At 39.5% G+C, this 21,477-nt stretch overlaps 2 protein-coding genes across 2 annotated transcripts; both read right to left on the bottom strand.

Moving 5' to 3' along the window:
- Positions 1-11,505: 11,505 nt before the first annotated feature.
- On the bottom strand, positions 11,506-13,581 carry LOC101305766. Its single transcript, XM_004301823.1, has 2 exons — positions 12,835-13,581; positions 11,506-12,144 (listed from the first exon to the last, which is right to left on the bottom strand). The coding sequence occupies exons 1-2, from the start codon at positions 13,579-13,581 to the stop codon at positions 11,506-11,508; spliced, it is 1,386 nt and encodes a 461-aa protein (XP_004301871.1).
- Positions 13,582-15,887: 2,306 nt separating this feature from the next.
- Positions 15,888-16,942, bottom strand: LOC101305480 (OTU domain-containing protein DDB_G0284757-like). Its single transcript, XM_004301822.1, has 5 exons — positions 16,910-16,942; positions 16,601-16,863; positions 16,455-16,509; positions 16,160-16,357; positions 15,888-16,037 (listed from the first exon to the last, which is right to left on the bottom strand). The coding sequence occupies exons 1-5, from the start codon at positions 16,940-16,942 to the stop codon at positions 15,888-15,890; spliced, it is 699 nt and encodes a 232-aa protein (XP_004301870.1).
- Positions 16,943-21,477: the final 4,535 nt, after the last annotated feature.

Below are 21,477 nucleotides of genomic sequence, written 5' to 3'. Positions count from 1 at the left end.
GATAGCAAGAGAATCTTAGAGGGTAAATTCAAATAAGAGAAGAGGGAGATAGTGTGAGAGAGATGCAAGACAATAGTCCTCCAAGATTGCTACCCACCAGGCCACCATCAATTCTTATTCTCGTACTTTATGAAATATGGGTTAACTTTTCTTATTCTCAATGTCTGTTAAAGAATCTGGGTTCGTCCCAAGCTCTCATCAAATTTATAATTATGCCCTCATGTTCCTACACCATACAATCAATCTTGATAATAATGAAGGACATAGGAGAGGTTTCTTGGAGGCAAGAACGTACTGCAATGGAATTTGCAATTTTCAATTCATCGTTTTATTCAAATAGGGGTAAACATGGAAAGATAATTAATGATGGGTACATTTAGTAATTTGCTGGGTACATCTAGCAACACCCTTCAGTTAACTACTGCTTAGAACTATGCATACTTATCCTATACTCTTTCGTTAGCTCTATGGTTTTCTGTTTCGGCAGAGTTAAGAGAGATTAAGAGACTACAAGATGTCAATTGCTCTGATAGGAGGACATGGTAGTGTAGGAACTGGTGTCGGCCACCATGGGAGCACAAGCGGAGAGACAGATCTCTCGAAGCCATAGATACTCTTATAACGAGTAACATTGGTCAGTGCTACTGTCTTATCAGTGATGTTACACATGAAAACGTGTTGACGCATTTGTAGAAACAGGATATCCTCATTATTTGGATCAAAAGCTAGCACCGTCGTCGTGTCAGGCGTGAGAACCAGGTTGTCCTCTGGGGGGAGTTTAATCGAGGATGGATTTTCCCACCAAAAAATATGTTCGATGGAAAGTGTATCTATCAAGCACCATCTGTCGTCATCATCCTCTCTCAACTCCCATATACGAAGAAAAGTCTCGGTTATATCATAGCGATGTCCAATAGCGAACAACTGACATAGCCGCATACGGCCTCGGCAAACACCTAGTAACTCATATCCACCTCCAAACCGATCACCTAGAGGCCTTTCGATGAAGCTACAAAAGGATGCACAGTATTTGATACTGGAGCAGACATCCAATTTCAACCCAATGAGAAATCCCTCGAGGCTCCACCAATACAACATTCCCTTGTGAGCAATGCCTATATTATCAGCCAAAGAATCAAAATTAAAGCTTTGTTGGCTATACACAATGGAATTAAACCAATAACCGTTCTTAGAACAGAAGACCTCCAGGTGGAACTGGCCGGCTGTCGACTGCTCAGAGATTAAGCGTACAATCATGAAGGTATATTCAAAATCAAGCTGGAAGTGACCTTTTTCACCAGCGACTACTTCCTTGTAGAAGGGTTCGCATACGAATCCAACTCGTATCTTCTCAAAGCTACTAGGGGCAAGAGGAAGACGAACCCACTTTTTGGTGCGCGGATTGCAGATATAGTAGTCACTTTGATAGTACTTGGTTGCGCAGCACAATACTAGGTCATTATATGACCCTAACACAACGGGCTCATTGCCTTTTTCGACGGAAGGAGATTGAAAACAAGGGAGAAAACTGAAGTCAGGCCAGTTATTTATTCCGGGCTCGGGTGAGGAGGGCATGGAACAGAAATTATTTTCGATTGGGGTGTTGGAGAAGATCAAGGTGCGTATGATCGGCTTTTGTTTGTGACTTTGGAGACATAGAAAGCGGCGAAGAAAAAAGGGATCGGATATAAGACCAAACCAATGCTTGGACACACACTTGCATTGAACAGCAGACTCGCACGGAAGCCGACACAAGATGTCAACCAGTAGAGGATCAGGGAGATGACCAATATTCAAATTTGAATATTGACGACGACAGCTTCTTTTGACTTCTCTCATGGATAATTGGAATACCTTATAGCTAGCATTCTCCCTTCTTTATGTAGCGAATTTCACAATCAATATCCTAGTAGGAAAGGAATCAGTATCCTAGTAGCAAAGGAATCGACTCTAGCCTGTCGGGTCCTAATTTCAATGGAAAACTGCCAAGAGATGGAGAAATTTTTCAATGCTACGGAAGAATTACGTGGCTGTCTGACGTGATCTTACATTCCAATTAAATTTAGACATATGGATTTTATTCATGAAAAATTATTTCAGCTATTTTGTTAAAGACTATTTTAGGTTTTATGTTGTTTTTTAAATACTAAACCCTAATTCCTAACCTCTGAACCCTTAAACCCTATACCCTAAACCTTAACCCTAAACTCTAAACCCTAAACCTTAAACCCTAGGTTAAATACACATGAATGTCATTTCATAAAAAATAGAAAATCTTAGTTAATATTTTAGTTGTAAAAAATCCACATGTCTAAATTTGATTGGAATGTAGGACCATGTCAGACTGCCACGTGGTCTTCCCGTAGCACTTAAAAATTTTTCCAAGAGATGGCAAACGTCCCGATACGTACGGGTGGATTCCCGTCGGGTTTCAAGTTTCTAAGGAAATATTTTGGGTACAAACATGTGTTTTACTAGATAGTTCATGTACTCCGATTGTAGCCATGTGCCTTATAGCTGATATGCCCAACATCATGTTAACTCTTGCTTTTTTGTTGTTGTTGGAATTAATGAAAAATTTCATTAATAAAATGGGTAAACTCATTAGAGAAGCCCAAACAAGCCCAATTACAATTAAACTGAGGAAAATTATCATTCAGCACAATCCACATGGAAAGAGTAAAAGAGGGTAACCTTAAAATTTTTACATCAAACTCTAAAATGTTAACACAGCCGCTGTCGCTTTGGAAAACCCTAGCTACCGCTGTCGCCGCTGCCGCCTCTGTCGCTAGTGACCAATAGGCTATGAGATGTGCCAAAATGAAGGGAAGATGTTCGATAATCCGCTGCCAAGAAAATCTAACAACACAAATTTTGTCAAAACCAAAGGGAATGAGGATGAAAGAGAGCAACCCACAACACACGAAAGCCTTCTCTTCTCTACCGAAGAAGCTCGATCCGAAAAGAAATCGAGGTCACCGAGTTGGGACAGTAGCAATAACCAAAGAACAAAACCGACGGTGAATGGGGGATGGAATACCCATACGTGAGCACTCATAAACCACTTGGTAAGTGATCGATCTCACTTTTAAAATGTGGTTTTCTGTCGTAGATGGAGAGGAACTCATGTGAAGTTGTGGGTGAGAGGGATGATAGAGGTTTTCGGATAAGAAGGAACAAAGTCCTCTATGGCTGAACTTAAGTCAGAAAACCACAAAACGGGTAATAGCACACTAAGGTGAAAAGGAGATCGAATCAATCGATCACAAGAAAAAGAGAACAGACCAAGAGAACCCACCCTCAACTCTCAAACCTTTAATCTAGATCCGAAGAGATCTTAATCTAGGCAAGAAAGAAGGAGGAAGGGTTGAAATTTGCAGATCGACTTTCTTTGTTAACTCTTGTTAATGTGTTGCAATATCAAATCTTTCAGCACTACAAACTTACGAGGTTGATCTTTAGAGTGTCTCTTCATCGAATATGCATTATGCAACATCAATTCTTTCTGCTTTTCCACGGGGTCTTCACCTATCCTCAATTACCAATTCACCATCCTTTGAAGAACCACCCAGAAAGTGAAACCCAGAAAAGCATCTTCTCCTATCAATTATTGAATATATTGAATTTCAATGAAAGATATATCAATTTGTAACATCAATCCCTTCTGCTGGGTGTAGCTTCTTGTAGCAAGAAGCTAGGGTTCTGGGCTATTTTGTTTCATACATCTCTGCTTAGCAAGTGTTAGTAAGAAAAATAAAGAACGCGAGTAGCCTTTGGAACCGAATTCTCACAAGAGAAGAGAACCAGTCTCATAGATGTCGGGAGAAAGGTGGGGGAGGAGAAGTAAAGAAATGAAAAAAATTTATAGAAAATTTCATATAAGTCCTTTTTTGAACATTTCTTTGGCCTTAAGTCCACCCCATATTTTTTACTCAAATAAGTCCACACTTCAGAGACCAGATCCACTATCCTAATTTTCTTCTATACCTAAGATACCCTCGGCTACCGGCTTCTATATTCTAACACACTCGATCTCTCTTTATCATAAAAAAAAAAATCCCTACTCTCTCTCTCTCTCTCTCTCTCTCTCTCTCTCTCTCTCTCTCTCTCTCTCTCTCTCTCTCATTCAACTCCATCTCGCAGAAAACAAGCTCCGGCAACATCCACACTTGGAGACGACGATGAAGAAGATTGGCCAGACGCTACCTAGTCGGAGTTGAATCTCTCTTGATCAGAGCCTCGCCTAAAGACGACGAAGATGCTCCTCCTCACCGTTACACCACCACCGCTAGGTTTCAAGTAAATCTTGTTTTTCATTTCGTTTGAATTTGAACTTGAATCTGCAAATTTCGTTTACAGAAACCTCAATTTGATTGTTGCGTTTTCACGCAGCGGCTATTTGGATGATGTCGATGAGTTATCGGTGGTGAGATCGGAGTAGGAAGGACTAAGATAATTGCCGAGATCAAAGGTTTTATTGTGATTCCAAATGTAAAGCTTAAAGTGAGCCTTCGCTCTTTGATTCTCTTCACTTTTTTTGAGCTATTTTTTTTGGCTAAGATGTGCAATTGTAGAATTGGTTGATGTGTAGTGATTTTAAACTTTTAAGCAAGTGTATTTTGTGAAGTGATGATGTTGATAATTGGTTGATATGTAGTGATTTCGGAGTTTTGCTTGGTTTTGATTCTTTGCTAAATGATTTGTTGTTCTCAAGATCAGGATACCGGATTTTCTCTCACAGAAAGAGTTCGATTAGGGAGATTAATTAGGACTTCTGCTCCCACATAATGTCATTGTGTGTTTTGTGTTCAGTATATAAATATCAGTTGCTTTTCATAATTATTACAGTATCTTTCTGCTAGTAAGATAGTATCTTTATGTGTCTGTGGTAGTATCTATGCATTTTTATTGTGTTCTATTGATATGGTCATAGTAGCTTTTTGATATTGTAATAATAGTTTTCTATGTCTCTGGTAGTATCTCTTCAACATGATGTTAGTATCTTAGGTTTTCAATTCAGTAGCTCTATGTAACTACTATAGATTTATAGTAGTTTTCCATTACAGTGATAGTAGCTTTACGTTCCTATGTTAGTATCTTTCCAAGCTGATCTCAGTACGTAGCTTTTGTTTCAAAACAGTACCTTTATGTAACTGCTGTAGTGGTTTTCCATCATAGTGATTGTAGCTTTCTGTGCCTATGTCAGTATTTTTTGAAGTTGATGTTAGTAGCTTTTCTATTTTCATAATTATTGATTTTAAGTTCTTTTATGTTTTCGATGCAGCGAAACCTTGTCGTATTCTGTGTTCATTTCAAACACTATATTTTGTTGTGATAATGTTACTGTAGAATTTGAAAAGAGTGCGGCTATTGGGACCTCCAGATTTGCTCAGTGTACCTCCACATGTTTTGACTTATTGGATTACAAATATAACCTCATACAAAATGACAATAATAGACATTGAATTTCATAAAAAAAAAAAAATTGTAATCAGATTAGTATTCTTCCTTTTTTTTTCTTCAAGTTAACGATACAAAATGTGAGGAGTCTATAAACCCTAAACTTAAGTGCAACCGTTGCTCAATCGCAAATCGCAAAGAACTACTACACCAAATGGAAGAATCTCCATCGATGAAGACGCAATTGGCCTTCTTAGGGTTTTCTTCTAGGTCAAAGGTTTCTGGGTTTTTAGCTTGTTTTAATATTTCATTAGATTTGCTTCATGTATACCTATTTTCTTACTTTTGTAGTTACTAACTTACTATACGTTCGGTCACAAACACCACTTTGCTGTTTTGCAATTGATTGTGAAAACAATTCATGATTTAAATTTTTTTAAATTGTTGTCATTGAAAAATCGTTCTTACAACTTGATCAAATAATATAGGTTAATGACATTCTATGCAAAAAAATAAAATAAAATAAAAAACAACAACAACAACAAGGAATTGAGGTTGCAAAAGAGGTTTTCATGAAAAAAAAGAAGAAGAAAAAAGAAATCAAGCAATCGAGGTCTGAAATAGATGTTTCATGCAAAAAGAAAAAAAATTAAAGTGTGGGAGGTCTAGAGAGCGAATAAGAGGTATAATGAGTAAATTATTGAAATATATATGAATAACAAACCTAAAGTTATTTTAAGAATTTGAAAGGAGGTCTAATGAGTAAATGCTTGTTTTTAAAAATAAAAATGAGGTGTAAAGAGACAGGGAGGTACAATGAGCAAATCTGGAGGTCCCAATAGCCGTACTCATTTGAAAATCATGTGAATTTGGATATTGATGCCTTCATCAACCAAGTGGACAAGTCATTCAGCCAAACAAGAAGGGTTTCAAATGAAGTCTCGTGTTGAAGGTGGATAAATTATGGTCCTTATAGTAGTAGGTAGTAGTTTTTGGTGCTGCTGGTAGTAGCTTTTGGTCATTGTTGTAGTAGTTTTTGTTGCTGGTGGTAGTATCTTTTGATTCTGACAGTAGTAGCTTTTGTTGCTGCCGGTAGTAGCTTTTGTTGCTGGCGGTAGTATCTTGTTTATGTTGGTAGTAACTTTTAACTCTGACAGTAGTAGCTTTTGTTGGTAGCGTTAGTAGCTTTTGGTGCCAGCGGTAGTAGCTTTTGTTGTCGGCGGTAGTAGTTTTTTATTGTCGCCGGATTCCTCATCGGAGGTCGGTCAAAAAGTTCACCTGAGGTCGGTCGGAAAATTCGCCGGAGGTCGGCTGGAGACTTTTCTGAAAATAAGTGGCTGTTGACTTTTTACATAAGTGTCATTTTCGTAAATATAAGAGAGAATTTAATTATTTGGTTGGATGACAGTTTGTAATTTTGTTAAACTTTAATACCTAATATAGAACTCTATTTAAACTTGGTGAACTTATGTGGGTAAAAATGTTTTGATGAACTTATATAGAAGAAAATGTTTCAAAGTGGACTTATGTTATGTAATTGGCCCAAAAATTTAGTATCAAATGAGATAATATTAGACAATTCAAAAGGGAGTGTGGTTTGTGGGTATATATTCATGTCGATCAATCCCTCTCTTAATTCCCCTCTCTTGATATCTTGTCTGTTTATATTTATATATAATCACACTATGGTTTGTGGGTATTCTAATTAATTACATCTTGATGTATGTGTCTTTTGAGATGGAGAAGAGATTTTGTTTTCGGGACTGGAGGAATGATGGGTTTTCGCTCATCAAATGCTCTGTTATATGTTTGTGTGTTTGTCTTTTTATTTGTTTTAAGTCGGGGAATTACGTACGGGCATAATATGGGGAGGATGATTATTCTTTTCTCTTTCTCATTGTGTTCATATATATATATATGGGTAGATTGTTGTAGATTTCTTTGTTTTTTTTTTTAGCAAATCACATATACATCCTTTAAAAGGGTTTGAAACACAAATAAATTCACTTGTGTTGTTGTTAAACAAATAAGGACAATTTTTAACAAATAAGGACAAATTCTTTTCTGCTTGTCATGTGTCATGGTTTAATTTACTAAATTGATCTTATTCAAAATAAATCAAATTAAATCAGACCCCACCATGTATTGTTTTAGCTGCTATTGCACTTGCTGGAATGTTGCTGCCTGCTACTACACTTCCAATCAATGCAGTAGCAGATTTTTAGTGGTTCAGTTAGAGTAGTAGCAGCTTCGGTAACTACAGTAGCAGGTTTTCAGTGGCTTAACTAATGTAGTAGCATATTTTACTGGAGAGTTAGCTGCTACTACACTTCCAACAAATGTAGTAGCAGGGTTTTAATGGTTCAGCTAATGTAGTAGCAGCTTCAATAAGTGTAGTAGCAGGTTTTTAGTGACTCAGCAAATGTAGTAGCAGCAGCTATTTTCAGTGCTTTGCACTTGCTAGAATGTTACTGTTACTACACTTCCAATAAATGCAGTAACAGATTTTTAGTGGTTCAGTTAGTGTAGTAGCAACTTCAGTAACTACTGTAATGTAGTAGCAGCTTCAATAAGTGTAGTAGCAGACTAGCAGGTTTTTAGTGACTCAGCAAATGTAGTAGCAGCAGCTATTTTTAGTGCTATTGCACTTGCTAGAATGTTACTGTTACTACACTTCCAATAAATGTAGTAACAGATTTTTAGTGGTTCAGTTAGTGTAGTAGCAACTTCAGTAACTATTGTAGCAGGTTTACAGTGGCTCAACTAATATAGTAGCATGTTTTACTAGAGAGTTAGCTGCTACTACACTTCCAACAAATGTAGTAGCAGGGTTTTAATGGTTCAGCTAGTGTAGTAGCAGGTTTTTAGTGGCTCAACAAATGTAGCAGCATCAACTATTTTTAGTACGTGCTATAGTAGCAGGTTTTTATTGGTTCAGCTAGTGTAGTAGCATGTTCAGTAAATGCAGTATTGACAAAAAAATTCATTTATGACTGCTACTATTGATAGGGAAAGTTTATTTATGAATTATGTTACTGTTCGGTTCTACTACATCACTTCTTTTTTTTTTCTTACTACACTCGATGTACTCTTGTTGTAGTTATGTTACTGCACTCATGTTTTTCAAGTTTCTGTTACTACATGAAGATTAATTGAGCATCATCCCAAACCGGTGGCTGTTCCAACTGGTGAGCCGGTCAGGCTTCAAGCATCGGCTGTCTTCGAGCGTCGCGGTGCTAGCCATCGTTGAGCGTTGAGGTGACAGCGCCGACACTGAGGGTCTTCCTGCTGATGCTGAACGAACTGAAGTAGTATGCAATACAAAATTCCGAGCAAACTAATTACAATACAAGAATCACAATTAGCCATAATGTAGCCACAATCGAATTCACAAAAATAACAGTACATTATTGAACTATGACAAGAATCAAAACCACATCATATAATAACACTCCAAAACTCGAATTAACACAAAGAAGCCGAAATTCTAATCAGAGTTCCAAAAGCATGCTCATACTCTAATACATTCAAAAACAGATTCAGAGTAGCTAACATTCAAATCTCAAAATAAACATCAAAATCAAACAGACTTGGTTTCCACATGATTCAAATCAGCATCGTAATCTAAATTAGGCTCGGAAATTACCGCCAGAGACGGAGATCTAGCAGGCTGAGTCGTCGAAATCGCCGGAAGGCCACTCCCGCTGTTATTGGCGCCATTGCTGGAGTAAGTAGACGGTGCATGAGGTTGTCGAGCAGGGAATCGGTAACCGACGTCATCATCGTTGTCGTTGTCTTCATCGGCAATCGTCTGCGACACCATGACCTGCGCAAGGCACTACGCGGCGGCTTTAGCAGCGACGTTCTGGTTGCGCTTGACGGTGGAGAATCCAATGGCGGAAGGATTGAGGTGCAACTGAGGATGCGCCGGCGACATCGCCGAAGATGAGCCTGGGCTGCTGGAGCCTCCGCTCCATTGCCGCGCGTACACTGGACTCGCTTGTCTCCTCCGATCTAGTGTTGTAGACCAACTAGATTGAAATGTCAAACCATCTTTAGAGAATGATAAGAGTATCTTTAGCAATATCAGCCATTTTATAGTTAAATTTTATCTAAAATAAATAAAAAGTTATTTTGGCTAGCCATTTTAGAAATCTTTCTACATCAGTATTATCTATTTCAACTAAAGTTTGATTTATATTATCGATTAAATAAAGAAAAATTCATTTAAATGTGTTTTATTATTACATAAAATGACTTAAAATGAATACTTTGAATTAATATAATTATAAAGAGCCTCCACTTGCTAGCTAAATATAGCTAGCAAGATAGCTAAAGTTAAAATAGTGAGCCACTTATTAGTCTGTTGGAGCTGGTAAAATTAATAAAAAACTAAAGTTGCTCTTTAAAATGGCTAAACAGCCGAGTCTGCTAAAGATGTTTTTATTAGTCTGCTGAAGCTGGTAAAACTGATAAAAAACTAAACTCGTTTTTTAAAATGGCTCCTTAGCCAATATTGATTAAGCCAACTTAGTATGAATGTGCATGTGATTAGGCCCTTGTCTCACTATTTGATTAAGCCAACTTGCCGCTGGAGCTTCTTCTTTTGCTTTGTGTCTTTTGTGACTTTCAGGGATTGCTTTGCTAACATTTACTTTCCTTTTTGCCTTATATCACACCTGAGAACACATACTTGCCATCACTTAGTGCTGAGAAGCCATGGATTTGCCTCATTTAATTCTCTTGTCTCTCTCGTAATCCCACCACGCAGCTTCCTTTGTCTTGCTTCTCTATTGTTAAAAGTAGCTACTTGTATTTGATTTTGACAAATTTGTTTGCTCTGCATGTCCAGGCTCTTTCTTTGTACCAGTTATCTAATATATTAAAAATCTGGTCAAAGGCTTTCTAGCTATGGTGATTTGAAGGATTATATTTTGAGAGAGTTTGTTCCACCCCTGCTGCTTAATTGACTGCTGTTTATAATGCTGACGTTTCATATATACCCAGTCATCTACTGCAAACTCCTTTTCAGAGTGTTTCTTATCATAGAAAACTTTCATTCTTGCTTGAGCTACAGTGAGATTTCTTTTCAGCAATGCCAGCAACTCATCTCTGTTTCTCAACTGTTTATCCACCTTCTCTACTGCTGTGGACCCTGGTAAATAAGGAACAACTGATGGTGGTTGATAGCCATAGAGAGCCTGAAAAGGGCTCATCTGAATTGCAGAATGATAAGCAGTGTTATACCACCACTCAGCCCATGCCAAAACCTGCACCCACTGATGTGGTTTTTCTCCAATAGTGCACCCTAAGTATTGCTCTAGGGTCCTGTTTAGATTTTCTGTTTGTCCATCTGTTTGTGGGTGATAAGCAGATGATTTATCCAATTTGGTTCCTTGTAACTTGAAGAAGGATTCCCCGAATAGATTGAGAAACACTGGATCCCTATCTGAAATGATGTGTTCAGGCATACCATGAAGTTTGAAAATCTCCTTCACAAACAACTGAGCCACTGATGCAGCTGTATATGGGTGTGACATGGGAATAAAGTGTGCATACTTAGTCAACCTATCAATCACCACCCAAATCACAGTATTTCCTTATGAATTTGGCAATCCATCTATGAAATCCATAGATATATTTGTCCAAGCAGAATCAGGTATAGAGTTTGGTTGTAACAGACCTGGTGGTGCAACTGTTTCATAGTGATAAAGTTGATATATGTGACACTGTGCAATGAAGTGTTTGATATCTTTAAGCATTCCAGGCCAGCCAAAGGTCCTCTTGATTCTGTGATAAGTTCTTGTTCTCCCTGCATGCCCTCCTACCAAGCCTTCATGAAACTCTTTCATAATCTTATCTCTCCAATCTCCCAGCTGTGGAACATAAATCCTCCCTCTGTAGTACAACTGTGACCCCACTAGAGAGTAATGCTGCTGTGAAGCTGGATCTTGCTGCAATTCTTGAATTTTTGCCTTTGCTTCAGTATCCTGCAAACAATCACTAAGCATGTCCTCCACATATTTATGGACTGGCTGAGAGGTACCAACAAGGGTAGAAAGCTCCAACTGCCTTGAAAGGGCATCTGGGTGTTGCATTATTTTTTCAAGCTCTATACTTAATAGAATAGTCATATCCCATTAACTTGATCAACCATTTTTGTTGAGCTAGGGTGTTGATCTTCTGCTTCGTAAAATGCTCAATGGTCCTATGATCAGTATAGATTTGAAAATGCCTCCCCAAAAGATATGGGAGCCAATGTTGAACAGGAAAAACTACTGCCATCATCTCTTTATCATAAATTGAGAGAGTGGTGTGCCTTGGTGCCAATGCCTTACTCAGATAAGCAATAGGATGTCCCTCCTGAGACAACACTGCTCCACTTCCCTTGTCAGATGCATCACACTCTATGGTAAATTCCTTCTCAAAGTCTGGAATGGCCAACACAGGAGTAGATACTAGAGCTTCTTTCAGTGCTTCAAATGCTATCTCAGACTCAATAGTCCACTTGAAATTATCTTTCTTGAGCATGTCAGTTAGGGGTTTGGCAATTGTGCCAAAGTTCCTAACATACTTCCTATAGTAACCTGTAAGTCCCAACAACCCCCTCAATCCTTTCAAGGTGGCAGGTTTTCCCCACTTCTTAATGCACTCAATCTTGGCAGGGTCCACTGCTACTCCTTTGGAGCTGATAATATGTCCCAAATACTCCACTTGACTCACACCAAAGCTGCATTTGCTTTCCTTAAGTTTCAGAGAATAAGACTGTAACCTTTCAAATACCAGTTGCAGCTATTGTAAATGTTCCTCTAAAAACACACTGTAAATCAGAATATCATCAAAAAACACAAGTACACCTCTTCTCAAGGGGTCTCTCAAAATGTCATTCATGACAGATTGAAAAGTAGAAGGAGCATTAGTTAACCCAAATGGCATAACCAGAAACTCATAATGTCCAAAGTGAGTTCTAAATGCTGTCTTTTTGATATCTTCCTCAAACATCCTGATTTGGTGATAGCCTGATCTCAGGTCCAATTTAGTGAATATAGTTGAACCATGAACCTCATCTATTAACTCATCAACAACTAGAATTGGATATTTAACCTTGACCGTAGCTGCATTCACTGATCTGTAATCAATACATAACCTCCAGCTTCCATCTTTTTTCTTCACTAAAATCACAGGAGAGTTGTCGGTGAGCCGTGGCGTGGTTGGTTAAGGTGGTTAACTAACAACTTTGACGTCATGGGTTCAAACCTCATTGACATATATTGGGTGTGTGAGTTATTTAATAAAAAAAGATTTAAAAAAAAAAAAATTCACAGGAGAGGAATATGGTGACACACTGGGTCTAATTATACCATTGTCGAGCATTTCCTACACAATTCTTTCAATTTCCGCTTTCTGAAAGTAAGGATACATGTAGGGTCTGACATTAATGGGTGCTGTGTTAGGGAGCAACTCTATCCTGTGATCATGTGTTCTTTTTGGGGGAAGTGAAGTAGGAGATTGAAAAATGGCTGCGTACTGATCAATCAACTTTTGAATAGCTGGATATGTCTTCTTAACTTCCTCTTTCAATTCCAGAGGACTCAACTGTACCATGACTGCCTCTGTCTCCTTTCTTAAAAGTCTTTGCATAGTTTTACACCCCATTACAGTGGCTTGAGCCTTTGTTTCACCCTGCAACATATACTTCACCCATTCTCTGATGAATTTCATCACCATAGTTTCAAAATTCCAAGTTATGTCTCCTAGAGTTTTCAACCAAGCTGATCCTAGCACCACTTCGCAACCTGAAACTGGTAGGACATAGAATTCTCCTGAAAATACATACTTCCCTAACTGTAATTCAGTTGTCACCTGCCCTCTAGTCTGCATGATGGCTCCACTGGCTAACCTAATCTTCAAGGGCTTAATTTCCCTAATTTTGGACTTGCATTTTTTTAGCAAGGCAGGGTGGATGAAGTTATGGGATGCTCCTGTGTCAACGAGGATATGAAGTCTCTTGTTATTGAACTCTCCTTTTACTTGCATAGTCTCTGAATCATCCAAACCCCCTAAGATCTGTAGTTGTACCTCAGAGGTATCTTCATCCACTCTTTCAGTCACACTGTCATCATTCACTTCTTGAGTTGTCTCTAGTGCCTCTCCTTCATCCTGCAAAACTTCAATGACCATCAGTTGGCTTTGCCCTTTTCTACAATTATGACCTGGCCGGAAAATTTCATCACAGAAAAAAACGTTGATTCCTAGCCCTTCTCTCTTGAAATTCTGCTTGACTCAATCTTCTGTTCCCATTTTGCTTTAGTGCAACTGCATTGCTACCTTGCCCTCCATGTGATCTTGAAAGGGTTTGAGGTTTAGCTTGTACCCCAGAATTTGCTGTGGAGTGTTTGTTGTAGTTGCTGGCATAATTGGCATTCCCTCTACTGAACTGACTTGATTTTTGTGCAGCCCTAATATTCAGCTCCTTCTCTTCAAAGATTTTTGCCAATTCACATGCTTCATAGAGAGATTTTAGTTTGAGGGTTTTAACATCTGCTCTAATTCCACTTTTCAAACCCCCAATAAAAAAGGACATGAGCACCTGTTGTGGAAACCCTAGAGCCCTCCTTGACAGCTTAGTAAATTGTCCCATGTAATCTTCTACACTCCCAGTTTGTGACATTCTCCCCAAAGCAGCTTGATGATCAGTGACATTGTATCCCCCAAACTCTCTCATTAACAAATCAGTAAGTCCTTGCCAACTCTGAGGAAATTCACGTCCAAACATGTACCACCTATCCGAAGCTGTTTCTGTCAAGTGCATGACTCCCATAGCTAACTTCCTGTCCTCAGGGATTTGGTAGAAATCGAAAAACTGTTCAGCCTTATTTAACCACTCGACAGGGTCTCCCCCATTGAAACTTGCAAACTCTAGTCTCACCTGTTTCATGGAAGGTAGGGAAGGGTCAAAACTGTATTGGTGGTGTAGGTACGGTGGTGGTGTCGGGTTGGGGTTTGTATGTTGTAACATGGTGTTGTGAACTGTGTGTGTATTGGAATTAACATATGGGGTGTGTTGTGAGGTAGCTTGCAACCAGGCACCATTAGGTGACTGAGCACCAAAAATTGGATGAGGTGGGTAGCTATGGTTTGACACTAACGGGTGAGTTGTGGCTGTGTATGAGCTGTGATAAGGTCCAGTTGACAAAAATGGAGATTGGGGTATGTATGAACTGGAATAGGGACCAGTTGACAAAAATGGGGTATGTGCCTGTGAACCAACATTAAGAAAGTGTGGCACAGAGGGATCAACAGTGCTAGTATGAGAGGTAGGTGCAAAACCCACAGTACTATAACCAGAATTAGTACTCATTTTTGTAACAGGAAAAGGACCTGTTATATAGTTAAACGGATTAGTCCCAAAATTGGTATGCTGGTAGTAGTTTTGTGTAGGAGGTTTAGGGTGAACTCCTCCTGTACTTCCCAGACTCCTGCTAGCATTCACATCAGTATAAGGCACAGTTGACCCAATCACTTTTGTAAGATCAAACATAATAGGATCAGCTACCCCTTTAGTAACATTAGCCAATGCAGTAGTAACTTCAGAATTCAGCCCCAAAATCACTTCATGGTGTTGTAACTCACGAAACGATAACCTTTCAGAATCAGAAAAAGGTGGTTTCGTAGTACTTCCCTGTGCTGAAAGTGGTGACGAAGTCGTCGAGGTAGCTGCTATAGTGGCTTTTGCTGATGACGGTTCTAGAGTCGCCAAACTTGGGACTGCAACCACACCACCAACCTCTTGCAATGACCCAAAACTGATTTGAGCCGATGTGGTTGCTGGAGCTCCGTTCTCAGCTAGATCCACTCCGGGAGCTGCAGTGCTGGTCTTCGCCTCCAGTAAGAGCAGACACATCTCAGGACTCCGCCTTGATGGTGGCTACAGAGCATTGCACCTCCTCTAGAGACCCTTGCATCGAGGTCACTGAGTCTTGCATCACCAGTATCTGCGCAGCTGTCTCATCTCGATGAACCTGGAACTCAGATTCAAGTTGGTGGGATGATTCAGCTCCGGGATGAGTCTGAGCTGTAGATGCTCCTCCACCCCCCTTCTTGTTAGCCATGGCCCCCAAATCGGAGGCTCTGATACCAGATTGTTAGGGTTTGAACCCTAACTCTCCAGATTCAGATTGGAAGGAACGAAAATGAAGGAAAAAAACAAAGAAAATAAACTGAAAATATTAAAAGCTTGATTAATTGTCTGCCTCCTTCTTACAGCAAAGTCCAGCTAAATAGCTTGGACGTTGTCATGTGGGACACATGTCAGACTGACACTGGTCCTTACAATAACCATCAGAAACGCTGCGTTCAACCTATATGAGATGAGACTAAAAACAAAGCAAAGAGAAGTTGTAGCTGTAACAGAGATGCTGCTTAAAACCTATACCAGCAAGCACTAGTGCTGCTTCTTCCAGTGTCAACGGACCATATACAAGTAGCTACTCCATGTCATCCTTCACAGTTGAATTACAATGACTTTTATGGTATGTTATCCACAGAGTCTCCCACGGCACAGCTTTTCGTTGGGGGGTGAACACATAGCTCTCTCTATCCTGTTCATTGCCAACCATGACTATATTTCTTTGAAACTGCAATCATCAAAAGCCAAAAAAAAAAAAAACAAATTTTACCATCAAAGTTCAACCCAAATATCCACATTGCAATGATCTACAAGCTATTTTTAGTACAAGATATAAATTGAATCACATACCAAGTCTGAGGCAGCTCTCACAGCCAACAGAGGGGCCCAAGCTCCGTCTTTAGCTGCATCTGACACCAACTTTCCATAGTCTCCGTTGAAAAAACAGGTATAAAGCGCCGGACAAGATCTCAGCTGAGCAATAACAAGTTCCTTGACATATCTATAGTGCTTTTCATCACCATAAAGTTGATGGGAAAGTGCACGATACTGTCAACAAACAAGAACAATGTGTTAATAGTGTAAAAAAAACAAGAAAAACAGGGTGTTAATATAAATAAAATAAAACTGAGGTTGAAAACCGAACCAGACAATTTCCGTCCCCAGCAACTGGTAGCTCCTTCCGGCTGACCTTTTTAAGCCTAACATAATTTAAAGGCAGTGATCAGTTTCACAAAAAGGCAGTGATCAGTTTCATAATTTAAAGGATTAGACCCTGATTGTTTAAGTCACCTTGCTACAAGCCTTTCCTTATGATTATGGCCAGTCCTTGGTGTGCTTGGCTTTTGAGGTCCATGGGTCCCTGTTTCAGCCACCTTCGGATCTGTAGAAGCTTTCGGCTTGTCCACAGGAGCCGTACGGAGGGCTTCATATCTCTGTTGGCAACGAAGTGGGGTCTTCAGAAAACTGAAGTTGCTTGCTACTGTGGTCCACTGTGGCCTCAGTTGGTCTCCAAGGAACAAAAGATTACAGTCGTCTGTTGGAGTCCAAGTATCCTAACAAACAGGACAAGAAGGGTCATTAAAAATCACAACACAGTACAATCACAAAATTGAGCAGTTTCAAATGCAGCATCACAGATCAAATCACCGATCAAGCAATTAAAGTATAATCAATTTATCAATATGATTGGGAGACTAATGGCAAGACGAATAGAGAAACAAAAAAGCAATCAAGAATAGTCACTCACAGTAGAATGGAAATGACGTAAAAAGATCCTAAGAGCTTCCACTTGATTACACAACCAAACCAAATAGAAGAAATCAACTTCCGAAAATCAAACACGACTATTAGCTAAATACTTCAGTTTCTTATCTTGTTCTACTTTTTTTCTTTTCATCCATCTTCTCTGTCTCCTTTTCTCTTTTCCTCTTTCCCTTTTCTCTCTTCCTTCTTTTCTTCCTCTCTTTCCTTCTCTTCTCCTCATCCTTCTTCTTCTTCTTCTTTTTTTCTCTTCCTCTCCCTGTTCTCCATTTTCTTTCCCGTCCCCCTAGCCTCTTCTCTTATTCTTTCTTCTTTTGTTTCCTATCGTCCTCCCCTCTCCCTCTGTTCTATCTCTCTCTCTCTTTTTTGTCCTCCTCCACCACCAATGAAATAACAAAACCAATCTTACCCTTTTCAAAAAGACAAAGTAAAAGTAATACCTAAATAGGTAAGAAAAGAATAACAAAATAAATCTTGTTGGTGGGAACCCTAGAACAAATCAGGAGAAGCAGACCATTTTCCAATTAAGAAATAAAGGGGATAGGGAGTACCTGAAGCAGAATAGGCCGTATATACTCTTCCCACCGAGTTTTGCAGTCCCCTGCCTTTCTCCTTCAGCTAAGAAGCTCACGAACCCTATACCATTGCTTTTCTCCATATTTTTCAACAGCACACACAAGCTCGGTATCATCTTGGACAGTCCAATCACTAGGCGGCTTATGTCCTGGAAAATAAAGATGGAATTTCATTACTGAGTACACAATCTTCATTACCCAACACCCCCCAATAATCCCAAGACCACATTACTTATACCTACCTCTAAGCTAATTTCGATTCCTGAGTACACAATCGCACTTACCAATTTACAGAAGCTAAAAGATCCAAAACTAACATGTCATTCTGAAACAAACATTCATTCCCCTGCAACAAATTAAACCAAGAGACACAACACTCCAAAACCCAATAAACCCCAATAAACCCAAAACATGAGCCTAAATTTTGAAACCAAATTAAACCCTCAGGTTGAGCACCTGAGGATGAAAGGTGGACAAAAGAATCCCATTTCCGTATAAATCTTTGACAACTTCAACAATCTTATAAGCCCCAAAGTCAATCAACTTCATAGAAAAAACAAAGTGGAAATGGCAGTGAGTACCTGTCATGGCTGATCAGGTTGGCTTGTGGCGGGTTGTCCCTTTGCTCCAAGATTCCAAGCTCTCTTCTTGCTCTCTTCTTGATTCTGGATAGATCAAAGCTTCTGTTGGGCTTCCATGGCGGGAGAGGAGAGTTTATAAACCTCGCACGTGCGGGAGAAGCAATTAAAAAAATAAAACAGTAAACAAAATGAAAATTCACTTAAACGGCGTCGTACCTGGACTAGGTTTTGCGGGTCGGCTCCGAACCCGGATCCATTAAAAACGGCTTCCCGCAAATGAATGAATCCGGAGCACCCCGAAACGACGTCGTAAGCGGTTACCGGCGTCGTCGATTTGGCTGTGTCGTCGGGACGACGTCGTTTCGGGTGATTTAGTCGTCGGTTTGGCTGCACCGTCGTCGGCCACGACGTAGTTTGATCAATCTGGGTGATTTCATCGTGGCTGCACCGTCGTCGGCCACGACGTAGTTTGGGTAATTTCATCGTAGGTTTTAGGTTCACAGAGTGAGTGAGGGGTGGCGTGAGTTGGTGCTCGAAGAGAGAGTGAGGGGGACTAGGGCTGTAACGGGTTTCAATCTTTATTAATTTGGTGAGGACTTGAAGTGAATCGTGAATGGGCCTCCAGTCCGGGCCTCCTCCAATTTTAAATTTCTCCTTTTTTCTTAATAACCTAAATCTAATTCAAAAAAAAAAAAAAAAAAAAAAAAAAAAAACCCTAAAAATTTCTCCTGTAACTGAGAAAATCTATGGTGCAAGTGAGGAGGATTTGAGGTTAAGAAGATTCAAAATTGTGTGTATTAAACATCTCTCCACTTTGGTAGGTTATGCTGAATGAGGTTTCTCTGATAATTGGCGCATCGTGCTTTGAACTAAGTAATTGATACATCAAACAAGAATTCAACGTAAGGAAACTCTTCTTTGTTATGTTCAGATATACTGAAGTATATTGTCTAACACGCTCAGTATCAGATTCGGACCAAAGTGGAGAGATGTTTAGTACACACAATATTGGCACCCATATCTTTTGGGGAGGCATTTTCAAATCCCTACTGATCATAGGACCATTGAGCATTTTACGAAGCAGAAGATCAACACCCTAGCTCAACAAAAATGGTTGATCAAGTTAATGGGATATGACTATTCTATTAAGTATAGAGCTTGAAAAAATAATGCAGCACCATATGCCTTTCAAGGCAGCTAGAGCTTTCTACCCTTGTTGGTACCTCTCAGCCAGTCCATAAATATGTGGAGGACATACTTAGTGATTGTTTGCAGGATACTGAAGCAAAGGCAAAAATTCAAGAATTGCAGCAGGATCCAGCTTCACAGCAGCATTACTCTCTAGTGGGGTCACAGTTGTACTACAGAGGGAAGATTTATGTTCCACAGCTAAGAGATTGGAGAGACAAGATTATGAAAGAGTTTCATGAAGGCTTGGTAGGAGGGCATGCAGGGAGAACAAGAATTTATCACAGAATCAAGAGGACCTTTGGCTGGCCTAGAATGCTTAAAGATATCAAACACTTCATTGCTCAGTGTCACATATGTCAACTTTATCACTATGAAACAGTTGCACCACCAGGTCTGTTACAACCAAACTCTATACCTGATTCTGCTTGGACAAATATATCTATGGATTTCATAGATGGATTGTCAAATTCAGAAGGAAATACTGTGATTTGGGTGGTGATTGATAGGTTGACTAAGTATGCACACTTTATTCCCATGTCACACCCATATACAGCTGCATCAGTGGCTCAGTTGTTTGTGAAGGAGATTTTCAGACTTCATGGTATGCCTGAACACATCATTTCAGATAGGGATCCAGTGTTTCTCAATCTATTCTGGGAATCCTTCTTCAAGTTACAAGGAACCAAATTGGATAAATCATCTGCTTATCACCCAAACAGATGGACAAACAGAAAATCTGAACAGGACCTTAGAGCAGTAATTAAGGTGCACTATTGGAGAAAAACCACATCAGTGGGTGCAGGCTTTGGCATGGGCTGAGTGGTGGTATAACACTGCTTATCATTCTGCAATTCATATGAGCCCTTTTCAGGCTCTCTATGGCTATCAACCACCATCAGTTGTTCCTTATTTACCAGGGTCCACAGCAGTAGAGAAGATGGATAAACAGCTGAGAAACAGAGATGAGTTGCTGGCATTGCTGAAAAGAAATCTCACTGTAGCTCAGGCAAGAATGAAAGTTTTCTATGATAAGAAACACTCTGAAAGGGAGTTTGGAGTAGATGACTGGGTATATCTGAAACGTCAGCATTATAAACAGCAGTCAATTAAGCAGCAGGGGTGGAACAAACTCTCTCCAAGGTATTTTGGACCTTTTCAGATCAGTGAAAGAATTGGGAAGGCAGCCTACAGGTTGAAGTTACCACCTACTGCAAAAATTCATAATGTCTTTCATGTGAGTTTACTAAAGAGAAAAGTAGGTGAGGGAGTGCACACATCACCTCAGTTACCATCAGTGATTGATCCTGACAACCCCAAATGGGAACTAATAGCTGTGCTGGACAGAAGAAAGGAGCAGCAGGTACTCAGTGGCTGATCCATTGGTTTGGTACCACAGTTGATGAAGCAACTTGGGAGGACTCTGAGGTAATTCGGCTGCGGTTTCCAGATTTTGAGCAAGAAGGTGTTTCCTGTTTTGCTGCTGCTTCAACAGCTCAAACTTGAGGACAAGTTTGATTGAAGGGGGCTGGATTGTTACAGCTACAACTTCTCTTTGCTTTGTTTTTAGTCTCATCTCATATAGGTTGAACGCAGCATTTTGATGGTTATTGTAAGGACCAGTGTCAGTCTGACATGTGTCCCACATGACAACGTCCAAGTTATTTAGCTGGACTTTGCTGTAAGGAGGCAGACAATTAATCAAGCTTTTAATATTTTCAGTTTATTTTCTTTGTTTTTTTCCTTCATTTTCGATCCTTCCAATCTGAATCTGGAGAGTTAACAATCTCTGACAAGCCTTTGCAATTTTCAAAGCAACAATATTCATAGCAAAGTTTCTTTCTTGTAAATCTACCAAGACTCGTATAGAGAAAACTGAATCGCATCAAGTTTTCTTGTGATTCATTTTTTTTCAAACAAACAATTGCAATTATTACTAGCTAGTATTCTGTCAGTCTACAGCCTAATTCGTTCAAGTATTATATCAATGATCAGACATGTTGTGTTTCTACTCACCGAGACACCAAAAAAAAAAAAATATATATATATATATATATATATA

The sequence above is a fragment of the Fragaria vesca genome, linkage group LG5 (assembly GCF_000184155.1).
Source record: "Fragaria vesca subsp. vesca linkage group LG5, FraVesHawaii_1.0, whole genome shotgun sequence".
Taxonomy (NCBI): Eukaryota; Viridiplantae; Streptophyta; class Magnoliopsida; order Rosales; family Rosaceae; genus Fragaria; species Fragaria vesca.
This window is presented reverse-complemented; position numbering and strand designations above follow the sequence as displayed.

Coding starts and splice junctions, on each gene's coding strand:
- LOC101305766 (XM_004301823.1), bottom strand. CDS start 13,581: ATGGTCATTGAAGTTTTGCAGGATGAAGGAGAGGCACTAGAGACAACT. Junction 12,145..12,834: donor CTAACACAGCACCCATTAAT/GTCAGACCCTAC, acceptor CTGAAACTTAAG/GAAAGCAAATGCAGCTTTGG.
- LOC101305480 (XM_004301822.1), bottom strand. CDS start 16,942: ATGCTGCATTTGAAACTGCTCAATTTTGTGATT. Junction 16,510..16,600: donor AAGGAAAGGCTTGTAGCAAG/GTGACTTAAACA, acceptor AAATTATGTTAG/GCTTAAAAAGGTCAGCCGGA. Junction 16,038..16,159: donor TGAGAGCTGCCTCAGACTTG/GTATGTGATTCA, acceptor TGATGATTGCAG/TTTCAAAGAAATATAGTCAT.